This window comes from Anopheles coustani, chromosome 3 (genome assembly GCF_943734705.1).
Source record: "Anopheles coustani chromosome 3, idAnoCousDA_361_x.2, whole genome shotgun sequence".
Taxonomy (NCBI): domain Eukaryota; kingdom Metazoa; phylum Arthropoda; class Insecta; order Diptera; family Culicidae; genus Anopheles; species Anopheles coustani.
In genome coordinates this window covers 31,290,100-31,315,227 of record NC_071288.1, presented here as the reverse complement: position 1 = coordinate 31,315,227, position 25,128 = coordinate 31,290,100, and the positions used below count along the sequence as shown (strand labels likewise).

The window sequence follows — 25,128 nt, the reverse complement described above, 5'->3', positions numbered from 1 at the left end:
TCACGTTTGTTTATACTTCACTGATTCCTGAAGCTGAAACGGAAATAGTAGAAACATGATTTCTAAACATCATAACATAATCTTTTAGTTTTTCTTAAATTTAAATACTATTACAATCCCAAGCAAATCTAGTTACACCAAAAACCGGTTTACCACTGAGCAAGTTTATTTCGTTTGCTATGAAGCAGCTTGCGGAAGACTTTTTAAATGATTTTGAGTGGTTGTTGAACAAACGGGGTAAAAACCTTGTTTGTCCAGAAATTATTTTATTTGCAGCGTGTTGGTCAATCTTAACCATAAGCCCCAAGTCAAAAGAAGAAGACGGACGCTCAGGATCTGTCAATGGTTTTAGTTCTTTCTTTTATCGACAAATACTGATTAAGTACATGGAAGGAGGTAAAAAAAAATCATAAAATGAGTGACAACGATTCTTATGATGTTCTTCCTTCCTCTGAGACGAACAATGTATTCTGTGCATTCAAATGAGAAGATGGTTTTTCCGAAAACTTCGAAAAAAGGTAGATCATCCGGTTCTAACAAGGAACTGATTTGTGTGAAAAAACTCGTTAAGCGTTCGTTAAGGGCAAGAAAGAGAAGATGATACAGAAATTATAAAATCATTCTACTACATTCGATTCTAAGAAAATCTGGCCATCTATGAAACCGGTTAAACGTAGAGGAATTTTAACACGTGTTAATCCCGCATCTATACCAGAAGTCCTTTTATTCCTACCAGTTTGCTCAAATATAGGCATTCGTCGATTGACTAAATAAGAAGACGGACGCAAGTTAGCTGTTCTTTAACCGTAAAGTACGTACAGTAAGTGCAAGGTGATCAACATTTTTTTTTAAATGAGTGACGAGGATTGTGAAGAATGTGGGTGCTCGTGAGTATTCCCAGATTCAGATTACACTACACCTTGAATTCTATCGTTCCGATCTGATAATCGCCTTTCTCACTTTGATAGGAACATCTTGTGTTTTTTCGAGTGCGATGATCTGCCGACGTGCAACAAGTGGATGGCGATTACAATCGTGGGGGTATTCTTAATGATCACCGTTGTTGTGGTTTGCTTCTTGTATCTCCATAAATAGAGCAAAGACGTCTGTTAAAGACAGATGGTCTTTAACAGCGCTCTAATTGACGGAATTAAAGGAAAGACAATCAGCTTTCTTTGCCTTATATTTAACAACTTTATTTTACACTAAATCTTCGTATTGTGTTTTCGTTGTGCCAAAAAATCGTCTGGCTTTTCCGTTTTCCGTATTGAAAAAGAGACCGAAGGCGCATCCTTCGATCCTTTTTATATTTCCTAAAAACATCGCCGTCGCGGCGACGTTTCTGTTCGGCTAGCTTCGTTGGACCGAAACGTTTCCAACAACGTCAATTGTTAGTTTAACACATTCGTCCTAAAAATGTGAAGTAAGGTTCAAACAATAAACCGTTCTTCTTTTATACATCCAGGTGTTTACCCATGATTATGTGAATTGAAAAAGAAAATGAACCATTAACCGTTGTTTGTATCACAATGAATGATCGATAATCGATACATCTTTTTCAGTCTTCAGCCATCAACTCCGGGTACAAACTAGATTTGTTTTTAACTCATCACGTTGTTTTATATCTGGATCTTTTTTCAATCGGGAGCAAAAATATTACATCTTACTTTACCTTATCGGTTGTTTAGCTGAATTGATTTTGGGTTACGGGATTCTAGGTAGTTTACGTTACCAAAATACCAGGCCATGGTACCTTGGTCACAGGTGACCCAACAACAGGGATTATAAACTATTAATACTCGTTTCGTTTATTTATACACAAAATCAATTATTCGAATGGTTTCTTTCTTGCGAGGCGAGGGATGCGAGATTCGAAACAACTAACGTCTTATATACCATTGATTTGTACGTTTCTTTGTAATAATTTATGAAACAACACGAGCTGAAGACGTTTATCAAGCGCTAGATAGTGTACCATAGTTAATGAGTGATTTATTTGAATTACTACATGGATCGCTTTCAATCAATAAAACTTGTGCAACAAATACTGGTCATCAATTGACAACAACTACAACATACTCTTTTTTTTATCACACTATGCCGTTGTACATCTGGATTTCTATGTGACAATCTTGCCATAAATATCCAATCAAATGCGATATTATCGCGTCTCGGCGACAGGAAGGGGATAACAGAACACCCCACTACAATCTTGACAAGGCCCGTGGCCAAGCAAGGTCTGAAGACCGAACTGGTTTTGTATTAGCACACGGAAATCCCTTAAAGACGATCTTGCTCTATTTACGAACCTGCTACCGAACTGCAGTCGGAAAAACCATTTCATACGAAGGGCATTGAAGGCAAAAAGATGTTGGCTCGAATTTTAGTGGAGAATAGTGAACTACAATTCATGTAATACGGATATTCTACATTGTTCATACGATTGGATTCAGTTGACTGCTGGGTCAATTTCTGTAATTGTAATTGTGTTCATTTGAAAGGGTATATACCAAAGTATGATAAATAATTAAAAATAGAAATTAATTTAGCAAGTAAAGTTAATAACTTCTCAGCCCAGAATCGACCTTAAAGTGATTTGATGGATTAAGTTGTGATGTGTATACAGTTTTTCAAATGCTCGCAATAGCCAAAAATGAGGCGTCGATCACCGTTATGTAATTTTTCATAAACTTGACCCAAACGATTATTCTTGCGTAGCGTGGGCTCAGCGTGAAAGATACTTCACTTTCATACTTCTTTATCACAGAGCAACAACTGTCAGCAGTAATCGGTCTAAGGAAGAAAGGAGCAAATACGGGGTGCCGTGATGTCGGTCTCACCGTGCCAATGGATTAAAATGCAACATTATGAGTTTAGCTGAATTATGCAATTTAAAAATGTATGAAATGATGGAATATTTTCTTTTAGTTTAGTAAATCTTTGATATAGGATTTCAAGATTTGACAAAGAAACGAGCCAAAACTAATTGAGTGTGAACTGATATCTTGCAAGCGAACCAGCATTCATCAAGTGCAAACAAAATTGTGTTCATTGTTCTTGATGAGGAGACAAAATCTAACACAGCTTCATTTAGGGTTATATTCCACGTTGCTCCCAAATTATCAATGTTGCACATGTGACACTGAACTACATGACGAAAAACATTGCAACAAAAAGGAATATTAAATGTGGGAAACAAATTTAAACAGTTTTCTAGGTACAGATAAAAGAAAATATGTTAGTGAATCGTAAATTTGGTAAATGGTAATTTTTTTAAAGGATTATGGGAAAGTAACGTGTATTGTTGAGGGGTGCATATTCCCTGATCTTACCTTACGTCGATCGTCTTTCGTCGTAATCCCATCAAGTAGGTGTCAGCTGAAATGATGGTTCTGATCTTGTTCTCTTTCCGACAGACAGTGACCGGCAGGAAAAAGTGCCCACTTCGAATTTTGTTGATTTTCGCTCAATATTTTTTTCTCAATCCATTTAAATATACTGAAAGTATTTTTCGTATATTGATTTACATATTTCATATAAGATCCACTAATGAGTAAGCGAAAACAAACGTATTTTGATTTTGAGAAAAAAATAATAAAAAAAAGTATCTAAAAAAACCGTGACAAGAAAAAGTGCCCACTTCAGTCATCCATTATTATACATAAAAATAAGAAATAATAAATGCATTTTGATATTTTATGTGTTCTCTTTCAGCTTTTAGAACCTGCTGAAGGCGCTTTGGCATGCTTTCTACTAGGATTTTTAGTTTTTGGGGATTTTATTCTTCTCAAGCGCGCATTAGAGCTTCAAACTTGTCGTTTTTATTCGATATATCAGTTTTGTCCACCCTGGCATCGAGAACTGCCCACAAATTCTTAATCTCCGGGCTCTGAGGAGGCCATTTCAACAGTTTTGTCCGACAAGACGGGAAGAAAGACTTCGTCTTCTTGGCAGTATGTCGAACTTGGCCCCGCCGGGCTGCGTGGAACTTGCCCACGCCGGGAGAACGAACTTCTCTTCAAGGCCCGTCTGGATCAGTGAAATCTCCAGATTTTGTTGCAGGATGTTTATGTTTATGTTGTAATCTGCAGTTTTAACACCGTTAATGTTCCCAAGGCTCCCCACTCCACTGGACGAAAAACAACACCAGACCACCATATTGCCTCCTTCATGGCATACCTGCAGCATTGCCTTCTTCGATCTGCGCTGTATACGTTCATGCCATCTTCGATTAAAAAGTTCAAATTTTGATTGGTTAGACCACAGAACAGTTTACCAGGATTCCAGAGGCATAGCAGCATGTTCCTCAGCGAGCTTAAGACGCTTGGCCTTATTGGTCATGCTCATATAAAGAAGTTTCCTAGCTAGTCTGCTCTGTAACCCGTATGCAACAAGCCGACGACGGATAGTTCTTTCGAAAGCTGATGAGTGAAGTGTTACCATGACCTCTCTGACAGTTACTTTTGGATTTTTTTGATCTCACGAATGATCTTAGTGTCCATGCGTGCATCTGTTTTGCACATGTCTCCCCTACCAGGGCGATCCGCCTACGTTTAAAATTTCATTGTGATTTTTCCTACCGCTGCCTTGTGGATTTCGTGCTTTGAATGAATTACTTCAATGCAATGTGTCATAAAACATATTTTATGCAAGGTAATTTCTTGTAACACTCAAATTAATGAGATACCAAAACCTGATATTAACAAATTGTATATCTACAACCAAATATGAATTAAACAGGTGATCTTTCATGTATAAATATCAGAAATGGTGCTAACAAACCTAAAAAATATTAAAACGCAATAAATTGGTTAGCCCTCAATGGAAAAGTTTATGCAAAGCTCTAATTTTAAAAGTGGGCACTTTTTCTTGTCACTGTTTTTTTAGATTCTTTTTTTTTATTATTTTTTTCTCAAAATCAAAATATGTTTGTTTTCGCTTACTCATTAGTGGATTTTATGTGAAATATGTAATTCAATATACGAAAAATACTTTCAGTATATTTAAATGGATTGAGAAAAAATTATTGAGCGAAAATCAACAAAATTCGAAGTGGGCACTTTTTCCTGCCGGTCACTGTAAGCCGTCAACAAAGACGCAGAAAGCGGGCTCCCTCGAAAGCCCCTAATCCGTCCATCGGTTGGTTGGTTGGCACAAGCGCAGAAAATCTTCCTGTCCGAGCCCAGAAGGGAACACCAGAATTTTGGTACATCAATCATCGTACGTGACCGAGCGCTCGCCACACAGGTCAGAAGAGGTTCGACCTCCTGTCCCGGTGGAGAATTCAGAAATCCGAATCATTGTGGCCGCACGCCATGGATCGGGCTTTATTTTGGATTCGCTAGGTTGGGAGCAGCCCTCCCATTGCGCGTCCATCATTGCCTACGGCCAGCTCCTCCCTCTCCCTTTCCTACCCTTTTTATTGCGTATTGCTTCGTGTCCAACGACAACGAAGATCTCCACGATGGTCACGGGGACGGGTTTTGAGAACTGGATTTCATCTGACCGGGACGGCTTGGGCAGGAAGCAACGACGTGTGCTCCGCAGTACTACAGCTATTACATGGCTGGAATTAGCTGCTGACTCACCAACTCCTAGCCACTTCCCGCGCGAAGATATGGGGCAAACATCGTTAGCCTCCAAGGAAGGTACCCCAAGGTACAAACGGTCTCGACGATCATCATGATGATGATGGTCTTGAATATCCAAGAGTCCGTCTCTTGTAGTCCCTCCATCGGGTAACACCTCCGCTGCACTCCCTCACCGTTTGGCTGATGGGACTCCTCACAAAGAGGATTTGATTCTCTGTACTTCTGACCCTGCCCCCTTCCTCCCACGCTACCGGTTCTTAGGGCCTTCCCGAAACGGTGGGGGCACTCTGTCGTTGCGTTACAATTGATTGCTGCGTACGATGAGGTTCGACGACGATAATATCCCGGTATAAATACGGCTAGGATGCGCCTAGTGGAGTATCATTGCGCAATCGCAAGCCCAATCGAACCGACGTTCGTGTGTGCTCCGCTTCTTTTTGTTTCGTCGTCTGTTCCGTTCCGTCGTGCTTCGTGCAGAATGAAGGCGTTTGTGGTGTTTGCCGTTGCCATGCTGGCCACCGTTTCCGCTGCCCCGTATCAGCGTAAGTCATTCCTCCCAGAGTGCTTCGGTGCAGAAGAACTCTACCCAGATGAGACTGACCGGAGTGGTTTGGTTTCTGTGATTCTGTCGTTACAGTGATTCTGATCGACGAGGCCGACCTTCCGTTGGTGCGAGTAGTGCGCAACGCTCCGGGTGGTGGACTGAGTGGCAGTGCGGCCAACGCGGGTGCTCAGTCGTTTAACCAGGGCTTCGGAGGTGGCTTCCCTGGACACGGCGGTGGCTTGGGAGGACTGTCCGCTTCGGCGGCAAACGCTGGTGCCCAGTCGTTCACGCAGGGAGGTTCAGGAGGCCACGGTGGATTCCCCGGATTCGGTGGACTGTCCGGATCGGCGGCTAACGCTGGTGCTCAGTCGTTCAACCAGGGCGGCGGTGGCCATGGAGGATTCGGTGGACTTTCCGGCTCAGCTGCCAACGCCGGCACGCAGTCGTTCACGCAAGGTGGTGGTGGTGGCCATGGAGGCTTCGGTGGACTGGCTGGATCGGCGGCTAACGCTGGTGCGCAGTCGTTCACCCAGGGCGGCGGTGGTCACGGAGGACATGGTGGCTTCCCCGGCTTCGGCGGTTTCTCGGGCTCGGCCGCCAACGCAGCCTCTCAGTCGTTCACCCAGGGTGGTGGCCATGGAGGATTCGGTGGTGGACTGGCCGGATCGGCCGCCAACGCTGGCGCTCAGTCGATTGTCGCACACTAAAAATGGGCTAATCCCCGCGAAGATTTCAGCATTTAGTAAGCCAGCGACCGGAGTGACTTCGTTCGAGACAGAGCATACTATCGAGCACAAATGCAAAAAGAAAAATGTTAAAAACACAGTACAAAAGCAAAAAGAACGACAAGCCTTTTCAACAACATGTGTCTGCTCTACAACCGTCGACACACACTCCGGTATTATTTGTGATATTTAATAGCTTCATAAACCGTTCAGAAAACCGACTGACGGAAGTCAGCGAAAAGTTGTTGCAAAAGAAACGATAGCAAGTACACAAAACATAAATATACGATGAAAAAAAAATCAAATCAAATTTTGCCGGTCTTTCACTCCAACGCTACGGTCACGTACGGATGATTGATTGCATTGGTTCGATCGCGAACCAAATGCGGACCAGCGGCTGCTCGAATCTTTCAGTAAATTAAGAGCTCAAGACGTAATCTCTTTCCCGGATGGCCAACTGACCGTAACCGTGACTTTCGAGTGCCCTTTCCCCTCGGCATGTCGTGATGGCTGTGTGTGACCCGCTTTCGTTGCTGCGAGTTTGGCAGTTGGGTCGTCTTTTATCAGCTGATTTAACCCGAGGACTGCTCCAGAATCAGCCGGTAGTAGCTGGAACACTGGCTGAGAGAAGAATAATTCTTTACGGAAACGAAAAACCCGTGCCGATAGATGAAACTCAATCCTTCCTTCAAATGTTCAATTAAGCACACATATGAGCTCGAGCAGACGAGCGAGGTTTTTAAAGAACAGTTTGATAGGAGTTACATCAGCTTTGCGAATTTATCCCTGACACTGAGCTACTTCTGCAAATATCTAGAAGAATGGATTCAGCTACAAATGCTAAAATAAATGGGATAGTGATCATTTGACTTGCGACTTTTGACTAAGGATTTAAACAGTTTCGTGGACCGGAATCGTTCGCTTTTCTTGTGGAACATATTTCAGGAAAATTTGATAAATAAAGTGTGTTTCACGATTCTCGATAACGTGATGCTATGACTCCTGGGGATTTCCTGAATACTATATATGCAACGGGTAAATTCCCAATGTAAAATCCACGACCAAAACATCACACAGGAACTGTGTACATCTGCAGTAACGCAACAGAGGGAGTTTTGTTTTTTTGCAATATCAGTCGGCGAGTGATAACGATGCCGGTAGACAGGCCCATCCTCGAACATTTGACCCCGGTGTGGCAACTATAAAACCGAATCGAAACCTCGCTGAACATACCAGTACGATTGTGGCGCTCTCTTTGAAACCAAACGCAGTTCTAATCATTTCCAAAATGAAGTCCTTCTCGTGTGTGCTGTTGCTGGCAGCCCTTGTGGCCATGGTTGCATCGGCTCCAGTGCAGGGTAAGTGTTTGGTTCCGTAATGATCTATCGGAAGGTGTCCTTTCGGTCTTGCAAGAACTAACATCGGAACATCGATTTTCTCTAATACAGAGGGTGAAAGCCGTGTCGCACGGCAGGTGTCCGGCTCTGCGGCCAACGCCGGTGCGCAGTCCTTCAACCAAGGATTCGGATTCCCGGGACACGGCGGACACGGTGGACACGGTGGATTCACCGGATCGGCCGCTTCGGCAGGTAGCCAGTCGTTCAGTCAGGGTGCAGGCCATGGCTTCGGTGGATTCACCGGTTCGGCCTCCTCCGCCGGTGCTCAGTCGTTCTCGCAGGGTGCTGGTGGCTTCCCGGGCTTCGGTGGCGCAACTGGATCGGCCGCCGGCGCCGGCAGCCAGTCGTTCGGAGGATAAATCGTTCTCGCGGTGTCACATCTGACCGGTTTTCGGTCAACAGTGACCTAGTATTACATGCCCAGACAACAGCCAACGGTGAGCAAGTTACCGTTTGGCATCGCTTTTGATATTGGACCACGCACAACCAGCTTTATCGCCATAAAACCAGCTTCGTTTAAAATGTCTTCCATCAGGGGAAAAAAATAAAAAATTTGTAAAAAACTTCCTTCCTGCGATTGGCAATTTTCTTCACGATGACAACGTAATTACGTAGCTTCGGAAGGGAAACATGTGCGAAGCGACATCTGACCCAACAATAGCCGTGTGAGTGATAAGCGGAATGTAGTATGGGAATGGCACATCATCCGTTGCACAAGAGCTCCGAACGAATTGGTATGAAAAAATCACCCTAGAGAAAAGAACTGTAAAAGGATCCCAAATCTAGTTTGGCTTTCCAAAACGATGTCTCTCCACCTTTTCATCAGCCAGAAAATTAAACAGTTGTATGTTGTCAACCCTACGTTTGCATGAATAAGAAAAGTATTGCATGTAGAAAAAAGTTTCCTTTCTTGATGTAGCATTTCCAAAAGCGATACGTGGGGTCATTAAATTCCAATAAAGGGATAACCTAGCCCTGGGTGTTTACATCATGCGAATAAGTAATCTTCCCAGATTGCACAACCGAATCACAGCACAGGTTGGGTTGACTGCAGTCATATGACTGCATAAGCCAGCCGACTTGCCCCATAATCAGAGTGTCCACTGCAACAATGGAATAATAAAAATAAAGAAACATTGAGTAGGTATGTTGCAACAAAAGATGGTTAAAGCAGTTGTGAATATGCTAGTAGAACAAAAGAAAAGTTAAGTTTTAACAAGTTAACAAGTTAAAGGTGAGCACGTGCATCATCATTCTCGATGTTACTTACACAATTTTAACACATTTTAAAGTTTGTTTGTAATTACAATAAAATAAAAAGAAAGCCTAAATAAATAATATAGAAGATAAACAAGGGGAAAAAAGTTAAATTAGAACATCTCGAAAATAATGGGTAACCATTGCGAATCATATATGTTATCACTGTTGGGAGTGCAATATCTTGAAAGACTACTTTGTTATCACATACAATGGTAACTAAATAATATATACTAATAGGTAAAGATGCTGATAAACAAACAGACAATGTGAACACTCAATTTATGCTAATGATCATTATTCGAATAGGGATTTTTATGCTTCAAATGTTGTGCACAACATCAGGTTGCAAGGAAAGTTGCATGGTAGACTGAATACAAGTTGCTTACTACACAGAGTTTTTTTATCCAATAATATATCAGGATTACCTAAAAGATTCGTTTTTCGTTTCAAGAATTCAACAACGCATTTCAGAACATTTTTTTAAATTTGAACGAAATTTAGAGAATTTTTTTTTTATTATTGCAGAACAATTTTATTTAGAAAAAAAGTTTTTGTAATACGAGTTAGTCTGAAAAATACTGTACTTTTTTGACAGCTCTACATTGCAATGTTTACATACAAATTCGACCGCGACCGACAATCTTCTCCTTTTCTTACACAATTCATCCAACACACGAGTTCGTGCCTCTGGCAAGAACCTTTAGCATATTCTCATCTTCAGCTCTGTGTACCGCCTCGCACTACATTCGTTCCGGAAATAGACATCAACCGAAGTTCATATCAACATCTGGCGTCGCTACCCGATTCATCCCGCATCGTACACTCCGGGAACCGCGATCGTCACGCAAACACACACGCAAACGCTTCATTTTAAAGCACCACAAGCTGGAATCTCTCGATCAATCTGCGCCGGCCGCGAAGAGTGAGGATTGTACGTCGCGGACAAAACCGCCGACTGATGCATTTTTTACTTTGCTACACGACCGCTCGTACCAGCGGTGACTATTTCATTCCGTCATGAACTGTCCACCCGGTCGGTTCTCGCGGTAATTGAAGTGTCGGTTAGATCTTGGCTTTAGAGAATATTGTTTGAAAACGTGTTTCCGGAGTCCAGCATATTGTGTAGGAAGTTCTTGTGAAAATTGTCGAGAACTAAAGAAGTTTGGTCAGGAATTTGACGGTGTACGGAAAAAAGTTAAATAAGTGCAGGATGGTACCATCAATTTGGAGAAGTTCTAGCCGAAGTTGGCTACCAATTTTGGCGATAGTTTCTCTGGTTTGCCTCAGCGCTGCGACGGACGATGGTAAGTAGTTTTGAAATTAGACAAATTCTAACCACTAACCCTCGCGGCCAACAACTTACAAAGATGCGTCGCCGAAGCATCCGTGCCGTGGGGTCAACTGATAAGCGCGGAAGCAGATACGAAGAAGTTGGGGCTCGTGGAACGACAAATACAATCTTGCACAAGCATTTACTCCTGTAACTAACCCGCGTACTTCCGGACCCACGCACCCGGCAGCTGTGGTCGTATTGCTTCTGGAAGAAGATAACTATTTGTGATGCCGGAGCAACCATGGAAAGCAATGCTGTTTTCAGACACACAAAAAATCCTCACACGCGCTTGGTGGAGGAAATCCGTTTTTCTTCTTTTCCCCATTGACCGTTCGGCGGTTCCGCTGCACACCAAGCAAAACAGAGCAGTCACGTAGACCATGCCGCGTCTGACCGATCGTTTTGTGACCCCTCCACGAGGGATGAGATCATATGCACACCAACGCCTACTGCTACAAGGCCCGTTCGAAAGCGTGAAATAATAAACGTACGTCCACATTTCCATCAGCATGCCGCCGCCAGAGGGTTGCCGGTCTTCACATCCCTCGTGTAGCGGTTGCGAGTTGAATTACACACCATATGCACAGTGATGGTATGGCAGGGTTCATTCCCTTCCTCATATTCCTGCGGTTGTGACGGAGATGCAGTACAATGTTTATGCTATGATGTGAAAACCGGCAGCCCCAGAAATACAGCACCAGCTTTCATTAGCTACGTCTGCTCAATGAATTAAGACTGCGTGTATCATTCTACATGGTTTTGCTTGCTCAATGAGGATCGCGATTTCGCGATCGCGATCGCGAGTTGATGTCGGGGCAATTTCGAGATCACTTTTTCTCTAAAAAAAACCAGGAAGCGAATAAGTTTTATAGTTCAGCTCTTTTCAGAACCTTAAGGTACATTATAAAAAATGGTATAATTTTACCATAACGACCACAACTTACTGGTTTGTCTTAATCAGAGTTGGGAAAATTAAATTTGATGTAATTTTTATATTTTACCGCGAAGTTGATGGCTAAATAAGTATGAGTAATGGGAATATAATGTAAATTTGATTTATGGAATATAAATGTGCCTAGATTTTTTAATTTTTTTTTTTTTTTTTTTGGTTTGTCGACCTAGAACTATTATCATTAATTCGGGCTCAACCAAATTATGGATTGTTTTGTGTTTTTTTTTGTGATATGTTGATATATAAGTATCTATATGATTGTTTTTCAATTGATGCTTTTCCAGTAACCGCAAAGGAACCCCTCATTTTTACCGTGGCCAGCAATGAAACGGAAGGATACGTACGCTTCCTCCGGTCGGCGAAACATTACGAGCTGGCGGTAACGACCCTTGGCATGGGTAAACCGTGGCTGGGAGGAAACATGAAATCGGTTGGTGGTGGCTACAAAATAAATCTCCTACGGGAAGCTCTCAAACCGTACCGTGACGAACAGGATCGCGTGGTACTGTTCACCGACAGCTACGACGTGGTGTTCCTTGCCTCGTGGGAACGAATCCTGGAGAAATTTACAAGCTTCGAGGCGTCTATTGTGTTCGGTGCAGAGCCATTCTGCTGGCCGGACGAATCGCTCAAGACTAAGTATCCGCCACTGGAGGGCCGCGGAATGCGCTTTTTGAACTCTGGCTTGTTCATGGGCTACGCTGATAAGGTGTACAAAATGTTGAAAACACCCTCGAAGGATACGGAAGACGACCAGCTGTACTACACCAAGGTGTACTTGGACAAGGAGTTGCGCGAGGAGCTGAACATCAAGCTCGACCATATGGCTTCGTTGTTTCAGAATCTGAATGGGGTCGAGGAGCAGGTAGTACTGTCGCTGGAACCGACGGAGAAGGAAGCCACGCTAGCGAATACCGAGTATAGCACCAAGCCTGCGATCGTGCACGGTAACGGTCCGAGCAAGCTGGCCCTGAATAGCTATGCAAACTATCTTGCCGGTGCCTTCGTCGATGGAGAATGTAAGACGGTACATGAGAACCGCTTGACCCTTCCGGAGGATGCGGCAAAGCTCCCGCTGGTGACGATGGCCCTATTTGTAGAGAAGCCTACCCCATTCTTGGAGGAGTGGTTCGATAGGATCACCAAGCTAAATTATCCTGGCGATCGGTTGGATGTGCTCGTACACTCGAGTGTGGCCTATCATGCGGCAACGGTGAAAGCTTTCCTCGATCGACAGGAGGGACAGTACCGGTCACTGAAAGCGATTCATCCTGCGGACGACTTTACCGAGCCTGCTGCACGAACCCTAGCTGCCAAGCACTGCGAGCAGCGCGGCTGTGACTACCTGTTCGTCGTCGACTCCGAGGGCCACCTGGACAATCCGGATGTACTGCGGGCGCTACTGGAAGCGAATCGAAACGTAATTTCACCGGTCCTCACGCGTCCCGAGAAGATATGGAGCAACTTTTGGGGTGCCCTAAGCAACCAAGGATTTTACGCGCGCTCGAATGACTATATGGACATTGTGTCACGGAAACTGCTCGGCCTGTGGAATGTACCGTTTATTTCGATTGCGTACCTGGTGAAGCGGGCGATCATACCAGACGTTAGCTACGAACTGCAGGAAACCGATCCGGACATGGCCATGTGCTGGCACTTCCGCTCGAAGGGTATCTTCATGCACGTGATCAACGTCGAGCAGTACGGGCATTTGGTAGACACCGAGTACTTCGACATGACCCGTACGCATCCGGACTTTTACCAGCTGTTCAACAACCGACACGACTGGGAGCAGCGCTACCTAGCGGCGGAGTACAAGCAACAGCTGGAGGCCGACTTCGTGCCCAAGCAACCGTGCCCGGACGTGTACTGGCTTGCGATCGGTACCGAGCGATTTTGTGATGATTTACGAGAAATCGTAGAGGCCTTCGGTGAGTGGTCCGATGGTTCGCATTCGGACAAACGACTCCAGGGTGGCTACGAGGCCGTGCCCACGCGCGATATACACATGAACCAGGTTGGGCTGGAGCAAGTTTGGCTGAAGTTTTTGCAACTTTACGTGCGCCCTTTGCAGGAGAAAGTGTTCATAGGGTACTTCCACGATGTAAGTTTCTTGTACTTACGAATTCATAACCATTGCTTCGAGTTAATTTCTGGCTTCTTGTCCAAATTCCTTTTTCTAGCCACCGAGATCACTGATGAACTTTGTCGTACGCTACCGCCCGGATGAGCAACCGTCACTGCGGCCCCATCACGACTCGTCCACCTACACGATCAACATCGCCCTAAACTCGCTCGGTACCGATTACGAAGGCGGCGGCTGTCGCTTCCTGCGGTACAACTGTTCTGTGGTTGAAACACGCAAAGGCTGGATGCTGCTACATCCGGGCCGACTGACGCACTTCCACGAGGGTCTGGTAACGACGAAGGGAACCCGCTATATTATGATTTCTTTTGTGGACCCGTAAGCAGGGAGTAAGAAGATGATCGCAGTGTGACAACGCTGGCTCCATCAAGTGACTCGCCGGCCGTTTGCCCATCTCCTAAACATTCATTCGTTGTGCATTGCAAGCAGGCCATACCCTTTTCCAGTATAATCTTTTCTAGGCGGAAGAGAGCAGCATTGACTGTAGGTATTGTATAGCGTTAAGGAAGTGTGTTCATTATGTGTCTGTTTTGTTTTTGGATATTTAGCTGTGCCATGAGATTTATTTTTTTTCTCTCATCCTCTATGGAGTCAAGTGTCGATCAAACTAGGTTACAGAATAAATAAATATAATCATTTCTATTGGTATTTTGTTGCTCAACTGTTCTGAAAGAATCATCATAAAATGTTGTGAGGCTGGAAAAAATAGCTTTAGGTAATTGACAACCATATATCTTCGATTCCCTAGCTTTAAAAAAAACAACAGATCGTGTTCACAAAGTGAAGAAAAAATAGACAAATCAATTGGCATTTTCTTCATTGATTGCATAAATACATTTTTACATTATTTTAGAACATCATAAGCGTTAAAAATTGACCAATATTACATTAAACTCTAAGCAATTCCTTTTTAATAAAACTACACTTTTAATATGTAAATGCTTTGGTTATTCATATGTTATATTTTTCTTTAAATTCTCTGCTGCTTCTAAAATATTGATCGAAACGTACCATCATGGTTACAACCTTCATTGCCTTGATGAAGGATATCTGCTCGTCTGTAACTAACTCCCCGAGCCAACACTACTCCAACGTCGGTTGCGTAATGCTCCCACAGGAATGCCCTCCCACCAGCAGCTTCCTTCAGTCTCCAGACAAAACAGGATTGGTGGGAAAACGTGTCGCCTTTGCCTTTACATACATTGGCTCCGAGTAAAGTGGACGGAAATAGCTGCGTTCGAAAAATCTCATTTCTACTATGAGAATATTGACCATGTTTTCATGTTGATTCGAAAAAATGTGTCAAACATGTGTGCCCAAGGTGGTCGACTAAACCCATGGGCTATGGGCCCCAGTTACAGCCGTTCCTTGCCATTGCCGTTGGTCGAAACCTATCAAATGCATCTTCCCAGAGTGAATGCGCCAGTAGGACACAGCCGAAGGAAACCGTCGAACTAATCCTTCACAATGCACGGATACACACGCAACTATAGTATTGGCGCTGGCCGATGTGGTCTACACAGCGCGAAAACACCGAACGCGGTCCAGGTGGAGAAAGCCGGACCGATGAAATTCAATTAGTGTATAGTCGCGTTTACGTGCCCCCTCAGGGGCCAGTCCGACTCGCGACCGTTTATTGGCGGTTGGCACTGGCCAGGAAAGTTAGTTCTCGTTGGTACATCGCTGAGGGTAGTAGCCTAGAAGCAAAACGGGGCCTCACACCGGCGCGTAAAGATCGTGAAAAACTGCATGTGCTAAGTGTTGTAAGTGGTGCGAGGAACGTGTGCAACTGATCGGTGCAGTTCAAGTTCATCATCATGCCACCCAAAGATGATCCAGAGGTTTCGGCATTGAAGAAGGAAATCAATGATATGATAGCCAAGTTCCAGGTACTCCACACTCCAGATACGGTTATTCGTCACAACGGTTTAAAGATGATCAGAAGATCGATTCGTTCAAGTTTGAGGAAATTGCATTTAAAAATTTATGAGTTTTTTTTTTTTTGCTTTGCCTATACTGTGAGAGGAACATTCTTTTTATTTGCACAGAGATAGGAAATAGATGAAGTTAGTACAGATTGAACACCGTAAATATAAAGACTTTAAAAGCCTGAGAGAAACATTATGCAATTTCATAAGTTCCGATCTACTTTGCTTGATTGGTAAGGAAATGAGTGTATCTTAGTTTTTTTTTTTTAATTAGAGCTCGCTTTATTCAATTAGTCTCGAATAGTTTCTCTTTCTCTCTGTGATTCGATACTGGATAACTGACAACACGTGCACCTTGGCTAGAAACTGAATCGTACTGTCAATCTAATTAGTACCAGCCAAGGTTGAACTTTTTGGAGCAAAAAAATGTAACCAATTTTCTTCGCCCTAAACAGGAGGAACAGAAAAAGGCGGCCGACTGCACGCTGTTCGAGAAATGCGCTGACCTAGGTGACGCCCCGAAGGTACGCATCAGCACGAAAAAGTTCCTCAAGGGTCACATCAACAAGGTGAACTCGGTGCACTTTGCCGGCGACTCGCGTCACTGCGTGACCGGCTCGCTCGACGGCAAGCTGATCATATGGGACACGTGGACCGGCAACAAGGTGCAGGTCATCCCGCTCCGGTCGGCCTGGGTGATGAGCGTAGCGTACGCCGACTCCGGGAACTTCGTAGCCTGCGGCGGCATGGACAACATGTGCACCGTGTACGATCTGAACAATCGTGACGCGCAGGGTAACGCGAAGATCGTCCGCGAGCTGATGGGATACGAGGGCTTCCTGAGTTCGTGCCGCTTCCTGGACGATACTCACATTCTCACCGGTTCGGGTGATATGAAAATGTAATACCACTTATTCACACCCCCGCAGAGTGGCCTGGTAGAGTGACGACGAGTCTCGTTCTTTCGTTGGCACAGATGCATCTGGGATCTGCAGGTCGGTAAGAAGACGTCGGAATTCGATGCTCACGCTGGCGATGTCGTCTCTATCTCGATGAGCCCGGACAAAAACACCTACGTTACCGGTTCGGTAGATCGCACCTGTAAGCTGTGGGACGTCCGAGAGGACTCCCCTAAACAGACATTCTTCGGACATGAGGCGGACGTGAACAGTGTTTGCGTATGTTCGCTATCCTACCAGGATGGGGTTTTGTTCACTATCGTTATAGCCTTCTGTTTCCCTTTCAGTACCATCCGAGTGGATTCGGTTTTGCTACAGGATCGGAGGATAAGACGGCGCGCTTGTTCGACTTCCGATCGGACCAACAGATCGGACACTACGTGCCACCGAACAAAAACAGTGGTTTCACATCATGCGGTAAGATTTCGCACATCATTTTAGAGAACCCATATCGAATTTATTTACAATCTTGCAGCACTGTCGCTGAGTGGCCGATACATACTTTGTGGTTCGGACGATAACAACATTCACATTTGGGATACGATGAAAGGACAACACAATGGTAAGCTGGCAACTCGATTAAGACGATAGCAGGATCAAATATACTCAGCGTCTACTATCGTCTTCCCGTACAGGTACTCTGAGTGGCCACGAAAATCGTATAACTTCGCTCAGCATGGCACCGAACGGAATGGCGCTGGCTTCTTGCAGCTGGGATCAACACGTTCGCATTTGGGTTTAGATGAGATGAACATTTCAAAATATGCCCCCGAGTATTCTATTTGGCTCCGAAAAAAGTGATCTTGTTCGAGTTCCACAGAAGGACACCCAATCAGCGACGATTTCATACCAGAATTTCTTCCTTCCAACATTATGGCTCGTTTAAGACGTTCGACCTACCGTGTTATTCTTGTAAACTTATCTAATGGCCACGAAACACGTTATCGAAAATACACAGCTTGCTCTGTTATAAATATGTATACACGATTTAGGGTATTATTTATTCTACAATCAGCCGAAATTGTTAACTTTACTTGTTCCCACGCATAAAAGTATGATAAAAAAAATCATACATCACGTGAAACTCAAACGGTCACTATGAAGGATAATAAAGGTGCCAATGGGTAGTAATCTAATCGAAAGCGATAGAAAAATCGGTCTTAAAACTTCGCCGATCGATCGAGTACATGTTATCGGCTGTACACTCGTACACACCAGCGTCCATCTGGGTGGCCGGATCGATTTCAATCTTCGATTTTACCTTGTCCTTTCCAATGTTCCACTCGTGGACCTACAAAATCGATATACGTTTAGTAAAACCACATATAAGAAAAAATAAACGAGCAATCGCGCGACTACTTACATGCAGGTACAGGTGGCTGAAAATCTCGACGCCATCCTTGAACCAGGTTATCGTTGGCCGCGGTGTACCACGTGCTACGCATAGAAAAGCAATTTTGTGCCCAAGTACGTATTCATAGTCGAAGTGTGAGGCGAGGGTAATTTTTGCGCCCTAAAAGTTATCCACAAGAGTATGCAACGCAAGTTAGTTCTTGACAAGGGAAAAAATATTGGTTTTCTTACATTGTTGTTGTTGTAGTACTGATCTGACTCTGGATCACGGTATTTGCCAGTTATTGGGAGACCAATTTGCATCTGAAAACAAAGAAAAATTATCAGTTTTAGATGGCGCATACCCTAGTAAATGTATCTTTCGTACGACCTTACCCTGGATTTGGTACGACCTCTGGCACGACCACGTCTGGCTGCAGCGTCATCAATTGCGATGGACACCAGAATGAGAATCATGAGGCAGACACATGCTGAAGTATTTGCTGACTGACTTTTGCGATACATTTTTACCATTTCTCGAACCCTTAAAGAGAGGAAACATAGTAAATAATAAAGCTTGAGGCGTGTTTCATGAATGAACAGACATTTACCTTCTTTCTATACATCGAAAGATGTTTTATGATATAAAATATGATACAATTTTCGATTAACAATTGTCTCTTCCTCTTTCTTTCATCTTAAAGAAAACTAGGAATTTAATAAAATTACTATTTTCTATTTCGATAAATGGCATATGAAGTAAAACGATCTCACTATTGCCCGTTCGAGTTCATGGCACAGTGTTAGGTTCGGTTCTTTCTCTTAAACAAGAACATTGTTTTTGTGCTCGATGTTTCTGATTATCACTATTCGCGCATGTCGTGTATTCGAGAGTCAATCATTGTGGAGCGACAAGTTGATACTTTGGTATGGTAAGCAAAACCTTGCTTGAGTATTAAAGCGCACAAAAGGCCCACCAGTGGCGGACGCTCGTTATAGCTTAGTGAGCAGCTTGTACGCCCGGGAATCGTTGTTGAACAACGATTTCACCATAAACACCTGCAGCATGCCGACGCCGATCATAACCAGTATCTGGAAAAACGACCACACGTTCACTTTGAAGTAATTTTCCTCGGCTACATTACGATCGCGGGCCTCGTGCGAACGCAGTACGTCCTGCAGCTGGCGCGCCTTGGTGAGGTGATTGCGTACACGCTTGATCGCATCCTCCATATCCTGCACCTTCATCTCGTAGAACTCTTCCGGCGTAAGGCCCTCGAGGAGATCGATATCCGCCCACCCTGCGTCCTCCTGTTCGCCCTCCCGCTCGATAATGAGCTCGAAGAACACCGTCTTGCTGTTGGCCCGGCTAAAGCCATTGTCGAAACAAAACTTGTACTCCCCATCGTACGGCACCGGGAACCGGTGAATGTTGTCAGACTTTTTGTAATCGGCAAAAATCGTCCGGCCCGTCAGTTCAGCCAGCTCGAAGCTAATGTCTAGATCGCCATGACCACCGTCGATCACTTGATACTCGATGTCGATTATTTGCCCGGCTTTGGCTTCCTCGAAGAAACAATCCACCTTCCCCGGTGCGACACTGATGGTCATTTCTTTTTGTAGTGCCGCAACGGGTACCAATAGTTGTTGGCAGAGACAAAGGAATACTGCCGGGAACACGGCCGATGCGAGCGGAACTTTAAGATGTTTTCCAAATAGTCCCTAAAAAGTTTTGCATACGATAAATCTTCCCCGAAACAAACAACCATTCCTTTGTTTACTAACCATGGTCAAAATGGGAGTCGATGTACAGCTTCTAACTAAACAAACACTCAAACGCCGGATTCAAAAATCTATATCGCACTTTAAATATATAGCCACTTTTTCAGACGATTCTAATAAAACAAGGTGGCTTGGTTATTCTATTTTACGCTACGGAACACTTTTTTTCGTTTCTCGCAAACTGTCATCGGAAGTGGTTCTTTCATGCGTTCTAGCTACTCTTGCATCCTGCCTTCCACTAGCTCTTCAACCCCTTTCACAAGCAAAACACAGAACTGTCAAACCGTCGGAACCGCAATCACAACCTCACTTTTGGTAACGAAATTTGAACCCCAACACGCGCCGAGATTCGATGGGCATCAAGGACACGATTTAACGAACGATTTAAATTGAGCTGATGGTTGGGAATTTAAAAAAAAAAAACAGCCAAAGCCCAACACTTGAAAAGCTGCTCAATTTTGTGTATATTGTGAATTATATCCTGATTTAGAAAAAACATCCCAAATCATGAATTTAATAAATTGTTTAAAAAAAAGTTACTGCTATTTAGCGATGGAACACATATATAGTATATTCATAATAGTAGAACATTGTTCACTCCAGTCCTTGTTTCAAGTAAGTTGCTAACAAAATTGAAATAATATTCAATACCTTTCACCACATAAACACAAACGATGACTTTATCTGTTCCCAAAATCGGTTTTGAACGTAGTCCTCAGAATGGTCAACTGCAGAAATTGTGGATATCCAGCGCGTCCAACAGTTGTCTGTAAACTAAACGAACGGACACAAGAATTCTAGACCCTTAAGGCAGAAATGTTACGTTTCTGTTCAAACTTTCCACTCTACTCGCTCCATGGTCGATAACAAATTGAATCAGTGTGGGATTATTTTCATTCCATTATCCAATTGACGGTAATCGAATGCGCCACAACCAGTGTTTGGTGCCGGCGTCAACCTAAAAATCGTCGGCGTAGTGCTACTCGCAGCCATATATTACGGGCTAGTGCACTGGCGAACGATCCCGACTCTCTGCGATCAAGCGCGATCTCATTGAGGTAGGAATCGATTTGGTTTATTTTAGACCGGATGATAAGGAACACGCGTGTTAAATCGATTCTTAACTGAAATAGAATGACCTCACATAATCGTGGCGATATATAAGCTTGGGGAAATTCGTTTATTAAACTCTTCCTTATCGTTTACAACTTGCCGAAATAAATATCCCAATTCATTACAAAAAAAAAAAAAATCTAAAAGCCACCAAAAACTAAAGTTTTTGTAAAAGTTTGTTTACAACTGGTAAACCTCGACAAACTATTGCACACCTAATCCTTTGTGGTAACTGCGCGTAAAGTCTACAATCGCCCATCAGTTTTAACAGGTTGGAATGACTTTTGATTGTAAATCTTCTTGAAGACGGTTTATTAAATTCTAAAAAAAAAGACCATTAGTGGATAGTGGACACACACAAAACAACTTTTTAACTTACGCAATTTTCCCGCTTTCAATGCTACTGCATCAATAGTAGAGATGTCCCGGCTAGCATACTTTGGATTTACTGTAGGAATCCAATTGCCAACGAGCACCATTGAGTAGATGTCGGTAAAAAGATCCGTTAAAACCCATAGAGCACCGATGACCGCGGGACACCTGGCGGCATTATAGTACTGGTGTGTCCCGGTCATCTCCGTGAACAGGCCGTTCGAATAGAGCCGAACTGAAGCACAGCCAAAGAGAAATGTGACACAGTTTATATCACACTGCAGTAACGATTCTCCGTTTACAAACTGTAACCCACTACCGTGTCCGTTGTAGCTAAAAGTAAGGGGAAAAAACAATAACCGTTAAGCTACTTAAGAGTTTTGTACAAATCTACAATTGGCATCTTACATTACAACATCCGACCGGTTCAGCATATCACTATACTCAGCCTCGGTTGGTGGTTGATCGACGAGCAGCTGAAATTCAGGATACCATTCTTTGTAAAACAATTGCAAGCGAGCGCTCATTTTTTCCAGGTTTTTGTCTGTAATTTACAGATAATCAGATCCGATGTTTGTTATATATTTTAATGTTTCAATAGAGCACATACCTGGGTTGATAATTGCATAACATTTTTTTGCATTTATTGTAAGGTAACCATTCTGGATCCGTTTTTGATGCACACGATATAGCTCCATCAATACCCTGAAGCTTGAGAAACGACAAATCTCGCTAGTTGGATGTATCATCTCCCATGGCATGCTGTCGAGTAGCTCATCCACCACGACCAGCACCGGAAGAGAGTCGATTCTATCCGAAACGTTGATGAATTTACGTTTCTTGAAATCGACAAGGAATTTGTACAGTGCAACACACCGAGCGTTATCCAAATTGAGCTGCTCGCTGCTGCATAATTCGTAGATATGAATATCCTGTAATAGATCCAATCTTCGGGCCACCAGTGACACCAATCGCTGCACAATGTGCCCTATCCGATGTTCGATGCAAAACTCCTCTACTTGATTGTAAACATCTGCCTCAAGCTGAAGCATTGCCGGCGTACGAAACTTCCCTACGAAAAGGTTTGACCAAGGTCCCAGCCAGTCGCGGACTCGTTCTACAGCCAAGCTTATCAGCTGCTCTACTGCCTCGAGCCTATCGGATTGTGACTCGCTCGATGTTGTAGTCGCTGTCGATTCGTTGTTAGTGATTGCGATTCGTACCTCGGTCGGTATCGATGAGATATGTTCGAAGATATTGGGATATTTGCAGCTGGTATCGTCGGCTGGCGGGTCTAGCACCAGGAGGATCGGCTCTGCCCTTTTCCCTTCCATAGGGTCACTACAACGGTATATGGTCAGCCAGATGCGCGTTGGTTCTTTTAGTTGTTCCTCGTGCGTTAGGCAGGGGGCTAGAGGCGTGAACTCTTTGGAAACTTGCATCACGGTCCACTCGTCGGGTAGTTCGAGGCATTGTTTACAAAGTTCGGCGTACCCAGATTTTGCAGACCGTAATTCACCGCACGGCTTTGAAATGTCACAATCGCTAACCTGTTTTATGATATCAACTAAAGTGTACAATATAAATAAGGGATAAATACATCGTTACCCAATAAAAGGCCTCTCAATACCTAGATTAGTGCAGCGACGCGAACTCTCAGAATATTTCTGGCGTTTTGATTCACCAAGCGCAAGAGTTTGAAAAAAAATTGCCGAGCGATGGTCAGCGACGGCGAATGCGCTTTGAGCTCGCAGTTTACAGTCGACTGGAAAGTAACAATAGTTTATTATCACAGTAAACGTCTCAGCTAGTCTACTTACGATTTACGAGTCCGGTGTTGTGTTTAATTTGTAGCGCGTCCATTGCGAAGCCCACTATTATTGATGTGCTACGAAACCACCGTAAACAAACTTGAATGAGAAGGCAAGCAACAGTCAACGACTATTTGGAATTTTAAAGGATGCTTCTCTTTCTGTTTTTTGACACAAGGACACTTTTAGTTTATGATACTTTCTCAACTACTCCACCGCGTCGAGCAGGTCGGTCTGCTATTTCATATTTTTAATCGCAGGGGAGTAAATTCATTTTATTCTTCTTTATGAAAACTACTACTCTCATTATTTTTCACATTGCTCGTCAGATGATGCAAATTAGGTTTACTTCCAGGCAAGAATTTGCGACGATTACGAGCACTATTTCTAGAATAATCTCGACAGAAATCAAGGATTCGAGCAGTTTTGTGCCGCCCTTGGCGTTTCAGTCAATTCCATGAACCACTGTCAATTTGGTCCTCGTGCTGATCGGAGGTTATCTGTAGAGATTTTGCAAGTTGCCGGTGATTTGCGGCTAATAATTGAAGCTGTACGATAATCTGGTGTGACTGCAGATTATTTGTGTAACTCAAGAGCTACGGCAGCATTTCAACTAGTATCATCACAGTAAAATGGTAAGTGAATTTGGTTGAGTAGAACTTGCCTGCGAACGCGGCCTGTTCCAGAGGAAACTACGCTGGAGTTAGTTGTTTTATTGCAACAAGATATTATCGATTGCTGTGTCTATATATTGTACACTTTTGCCTTAGAACATCGTTATTAATTTTATAAGAAAGATTTGTATATGCTTCAGCACTAGAATAGTGCGTTCGTTACTGGAAGTTTCGTGTGGCTGTGTGGTCGGGTTTGGCTTACGTAATCTCATCTCCTGTCAGACTCGAAGCACATCTTCCGGCCCAGATAGTTTTGTTGTTCTTTTAATACTTGATAGCAATATTTAACCATGTTTTTTTTCTACTAATCTAGGCCACCAAGCGTCTATTGCCCCTTTTGGACCGTGTGCTGATTCAGCGTGCGGAAGCGCTTACCAAAACGAAGGGTGGAATCGTCATCCCGGAGAAAGCCCAGTCGAAGGTGCTCGAGGGAACAGTGGTGGCCGTTGGACCCGGTGCCCGCAATACCCAGACCGGTGAACATGTGCCATTGGGGGTGAAGGTTGGCGAGAAGGTTCTGCTGCCAGAGTACGGTGGCACCAAGGTGGAGCTGGGTGACAGCAAAGAGTACCACCTCTTCCGGGAAGCGGATATTCTGGCGAAGGTCGAATAAGATTCGGCTGGGACCACCGTCTCGGTGTGTGTGCTGCAGGACAAACCGCATCTCCCACATGCTTGCGCGCGCTTACAAGGAGTAAAGAGGAAAAACAACAGACCCAGTGACTAATCGAGATTGTCCGTTAATGCTCGTGCGCGTTAAGCGTGCGATGCAAAGCGGCCTTCAACCAAAAAGGACGAGGATGGAGAGGAAATCTACCGGTTGTTAAGACAAAAGTTCAAGATGTTCGATCGTTCGTTATGACCTAGCAACAGGTGATGGCAAAGTTGAGGTCTCTGAGATGTTTCCCCGATCGGATCGTGTCATGGACCACCAAAGACATCGAAAATTTCTTTGCTGCTCCTGCTACACGATCCGATCCTGATGGACCATCCACCACTTTCCCGTTCGTTCGAATGCTTCCTTTGGTTTTCAAGTTCAATTTGCTAGGACACTTGTTGACTAAACGCTGCAGGCGTGGAACGGTGAAATGACGGGGAAAACGTCGAGTTAGGGATGAGTGAAACGTGTATGATTTCTACAACCCTTAATAAAGTAGAGGACTATTCGAATACCGTATTCGGCTGAGTTATGGTTTCTAAAGAAATTGG

General features: G+C 43.9%; 8 protein-coding genes across 10 annotated transcripts; 5 read left to right on the top strand and 3 right to left on the bottom strand.

The window, feature by feature from the left end:
* The first annotated feature begins 6,069 nt into the window (after window positions 1-6,069).
* On the top strand, window positions 6,070-6,842 carry LOC131259494 (uncharacterized). Its single transcript, XM_058260999.1, has 2 exons — window positions 6,070-6,133; window positions 6,229-6,842. The coding sequence occupies exons 1-2, from the start codon at window positions 6,070-6,072 to the stop codon at window positions 6,840-6,842; spliced, it is 678 nt and encodes a 225-aa protein (XP_058116982.1).
* A 1,271-nt stretch (window positions 6,843-8,113) lies between these two features.
* Window positions 8,114-8,616, top strand: LOC131259344 (uncharacterized). Its single transcript, XM_058260816.1, has 2 exons — window positions 8,114-8,218; window positions 8,309-8,616. The coding sequence occupies exons 1-2, from the start codon at window positions 8,149-8,151 to the stop codon at window positions 8,614-8,616; spliced, it is 378 nt and encodes a 125-aa protein (XP_058116799.1). The 5' UTR covers window positions 8,114-8,148.
* A 1,574-nt stretch (window positions 8,617-10,190) lies between these two features.
* Window positions 10,191-14,584, top strand: LOC131271753 (procollagen-lysine,2-oxoglutarate 5-dioxygenase). Of its 2 annotated transcripts, XM_058273278.1 has the most exons (4): window positions 10,191-10,448; window positions 10,584-10,821; window positions 12,087-13,906; window positions 13,986-14,584. In XM_058273278.1, the coding sequence occupies exons 2-4, from the start codon at window positions 10,728-10,730 to the stop codon at window positions 14,268-14,270; spliced, it is 2,199 nt and encodes a 732-aa protein (XP_058129261.1). In that variant the 5' UTR covers window positions 10,191-10,448; window positions 10,584-10,727; the 3' UTR covers window positions 14,271-14,584. The 2 variants fall into 2 exon arrangements, with proteins under 2 accessions (XP_058129261.1, XP_058129262.1); XM_058273279.1 differs by lacking the exon at window positions 10,191-10,448 and having other exon boundaries at window positions 10,545-10,821.
* Window positions 14,585-15,646: 1,062 nt separating this feature from the next.
* LOC131260489 (guanine nucleotide-binding protein subunit beta-2) lies at window positions 15,647-17,815 on the top strand. Its single transcript, XM_058262227.1, has 6 exons — window positions 15,647-15,837; window positions 16,332-16,777; window positions 16,853-17,054; window positions 17,123-17,252; window positions 17,311-17,397; window positions 17,471-17,815. The coding sequence occupies exons 1-6, from the start codon at window positions 15,766-15,768 to the stop codon at window positions 17,575-17,577; spliced, it is 1,044 nt and encodes a 347-aa protein (XP_058118210.1). The 5' UTR covers window positions 15,647-15,765; the 3' UTR covers window positions 17,578-17,815.
* LOC131260491 (immunoglobulin domain-containing protein oig-4-like) lies at window positions 17,814-20,705 on the bottom strand. Its single transcript, XM_058262231.1, has 5 exons — window positions 20,601-20,705; window positions 18,564-18,711; window positions 18,420-18,491; window positions 18,199-18,348; window positions 17,814-18,126 (listed from the first exon to the last, which is right to left on the bottom strand). Exons 2-5 carry the CDS (start codon window positions 18,699-18,701, stop codon window positions 17,968-17,970), a joined length of 519 nt encoding a protein of 172 aa, XP_058118214.1. The 5' UTR covers window positions 18,702-18,711; window positions 20,601-20,705; the 3' UTR covers window positions 17,814-17,967.
* LOC131260490 (transmembrane emp24 domain-containing protein 5-like) lies at window positions 18,883-20,616 on the bottom strand. 2 transcript variants are annotated; one of them, XM_058262230.1, is made up of 3 exons: window positions 20,601-20,616; window positions 19,953-20,062; window positions 18,883-19,889 (listed from the first exon to the last, which is right to left on the bottom strand). In XM_058262230.1, exons 2-3 carry the CDS (start codon window positions 19,953-19,955, stop codon window positions 19,161-19,163), a joined length of 732 nt encoding a protein of 243 aa, XP_058118213.1. In that variant the 5' UTR covers window positions 19,956-20,062; window positions 20,601-20,616; the 3' UTR covers window positions 18,883-19,160. The 2 variants fall into 2 exon arrangements, with proteins under 2 accessions (XP_058118213.1, XP_058118211.1); XM_058262228.1 differs by lacking the exon at window positions 20,601-20,616 and having other exon boundaries at window positions 19,953-20,171.
* Window positions 20,706-21,116: 411 nt separating the features above from the next.
* LOC131258459 (uncharacterized) lies at window positions 21,117-23,330 on the bottom strand. The gene is made up of 6 exons (XM_058259785.1): window positions 23,255-23,330; window positions 23,065-23,199; window positions 22,045-23,001; window positions 21,843-21,978; window positions 21,442-21,767; window positions 21,117-21,383 (listed from the first exon to the last, which is right to left on the bottom strand). Exons 1-6 carry the CDS (start codon window positions 23,295-23,297, stop codon window positions 21,220-21,222), a joined length of 1,761 nt encoding a protein of 586 aa, XP_058115768.1. The 5' UTR covers window positions 23,298-23,330; the 3' UTR covers window positions 21,117-21,219.
* A 382-nt stretch (window positions 23,331-23,712) lies between these two features.
* On the top strand, window positions 23,713-25,096 carry LOC131261470 (10 kDa heat shock protein, mitochondrial). The gene is made up of 2 exons (XM_058263512.1): window positions 23,713-23,880; window positions 24,233-25,096. The coding sequence occupies exons 1-2, from the start codon at window positions 23,878-23,880 to the stop codon at window positions 24,530-24,532; spliced, it is 303 nt and encodes a 100-aa protein (XP_058119495.1). The 5' UTR covers window positions 23,713-23,877; the 3' UTR covers window positions 24,533-25,096.
* The last annotated feature ends 32 nt before the right edge of the window (window positions 25,097-25,128 follow it).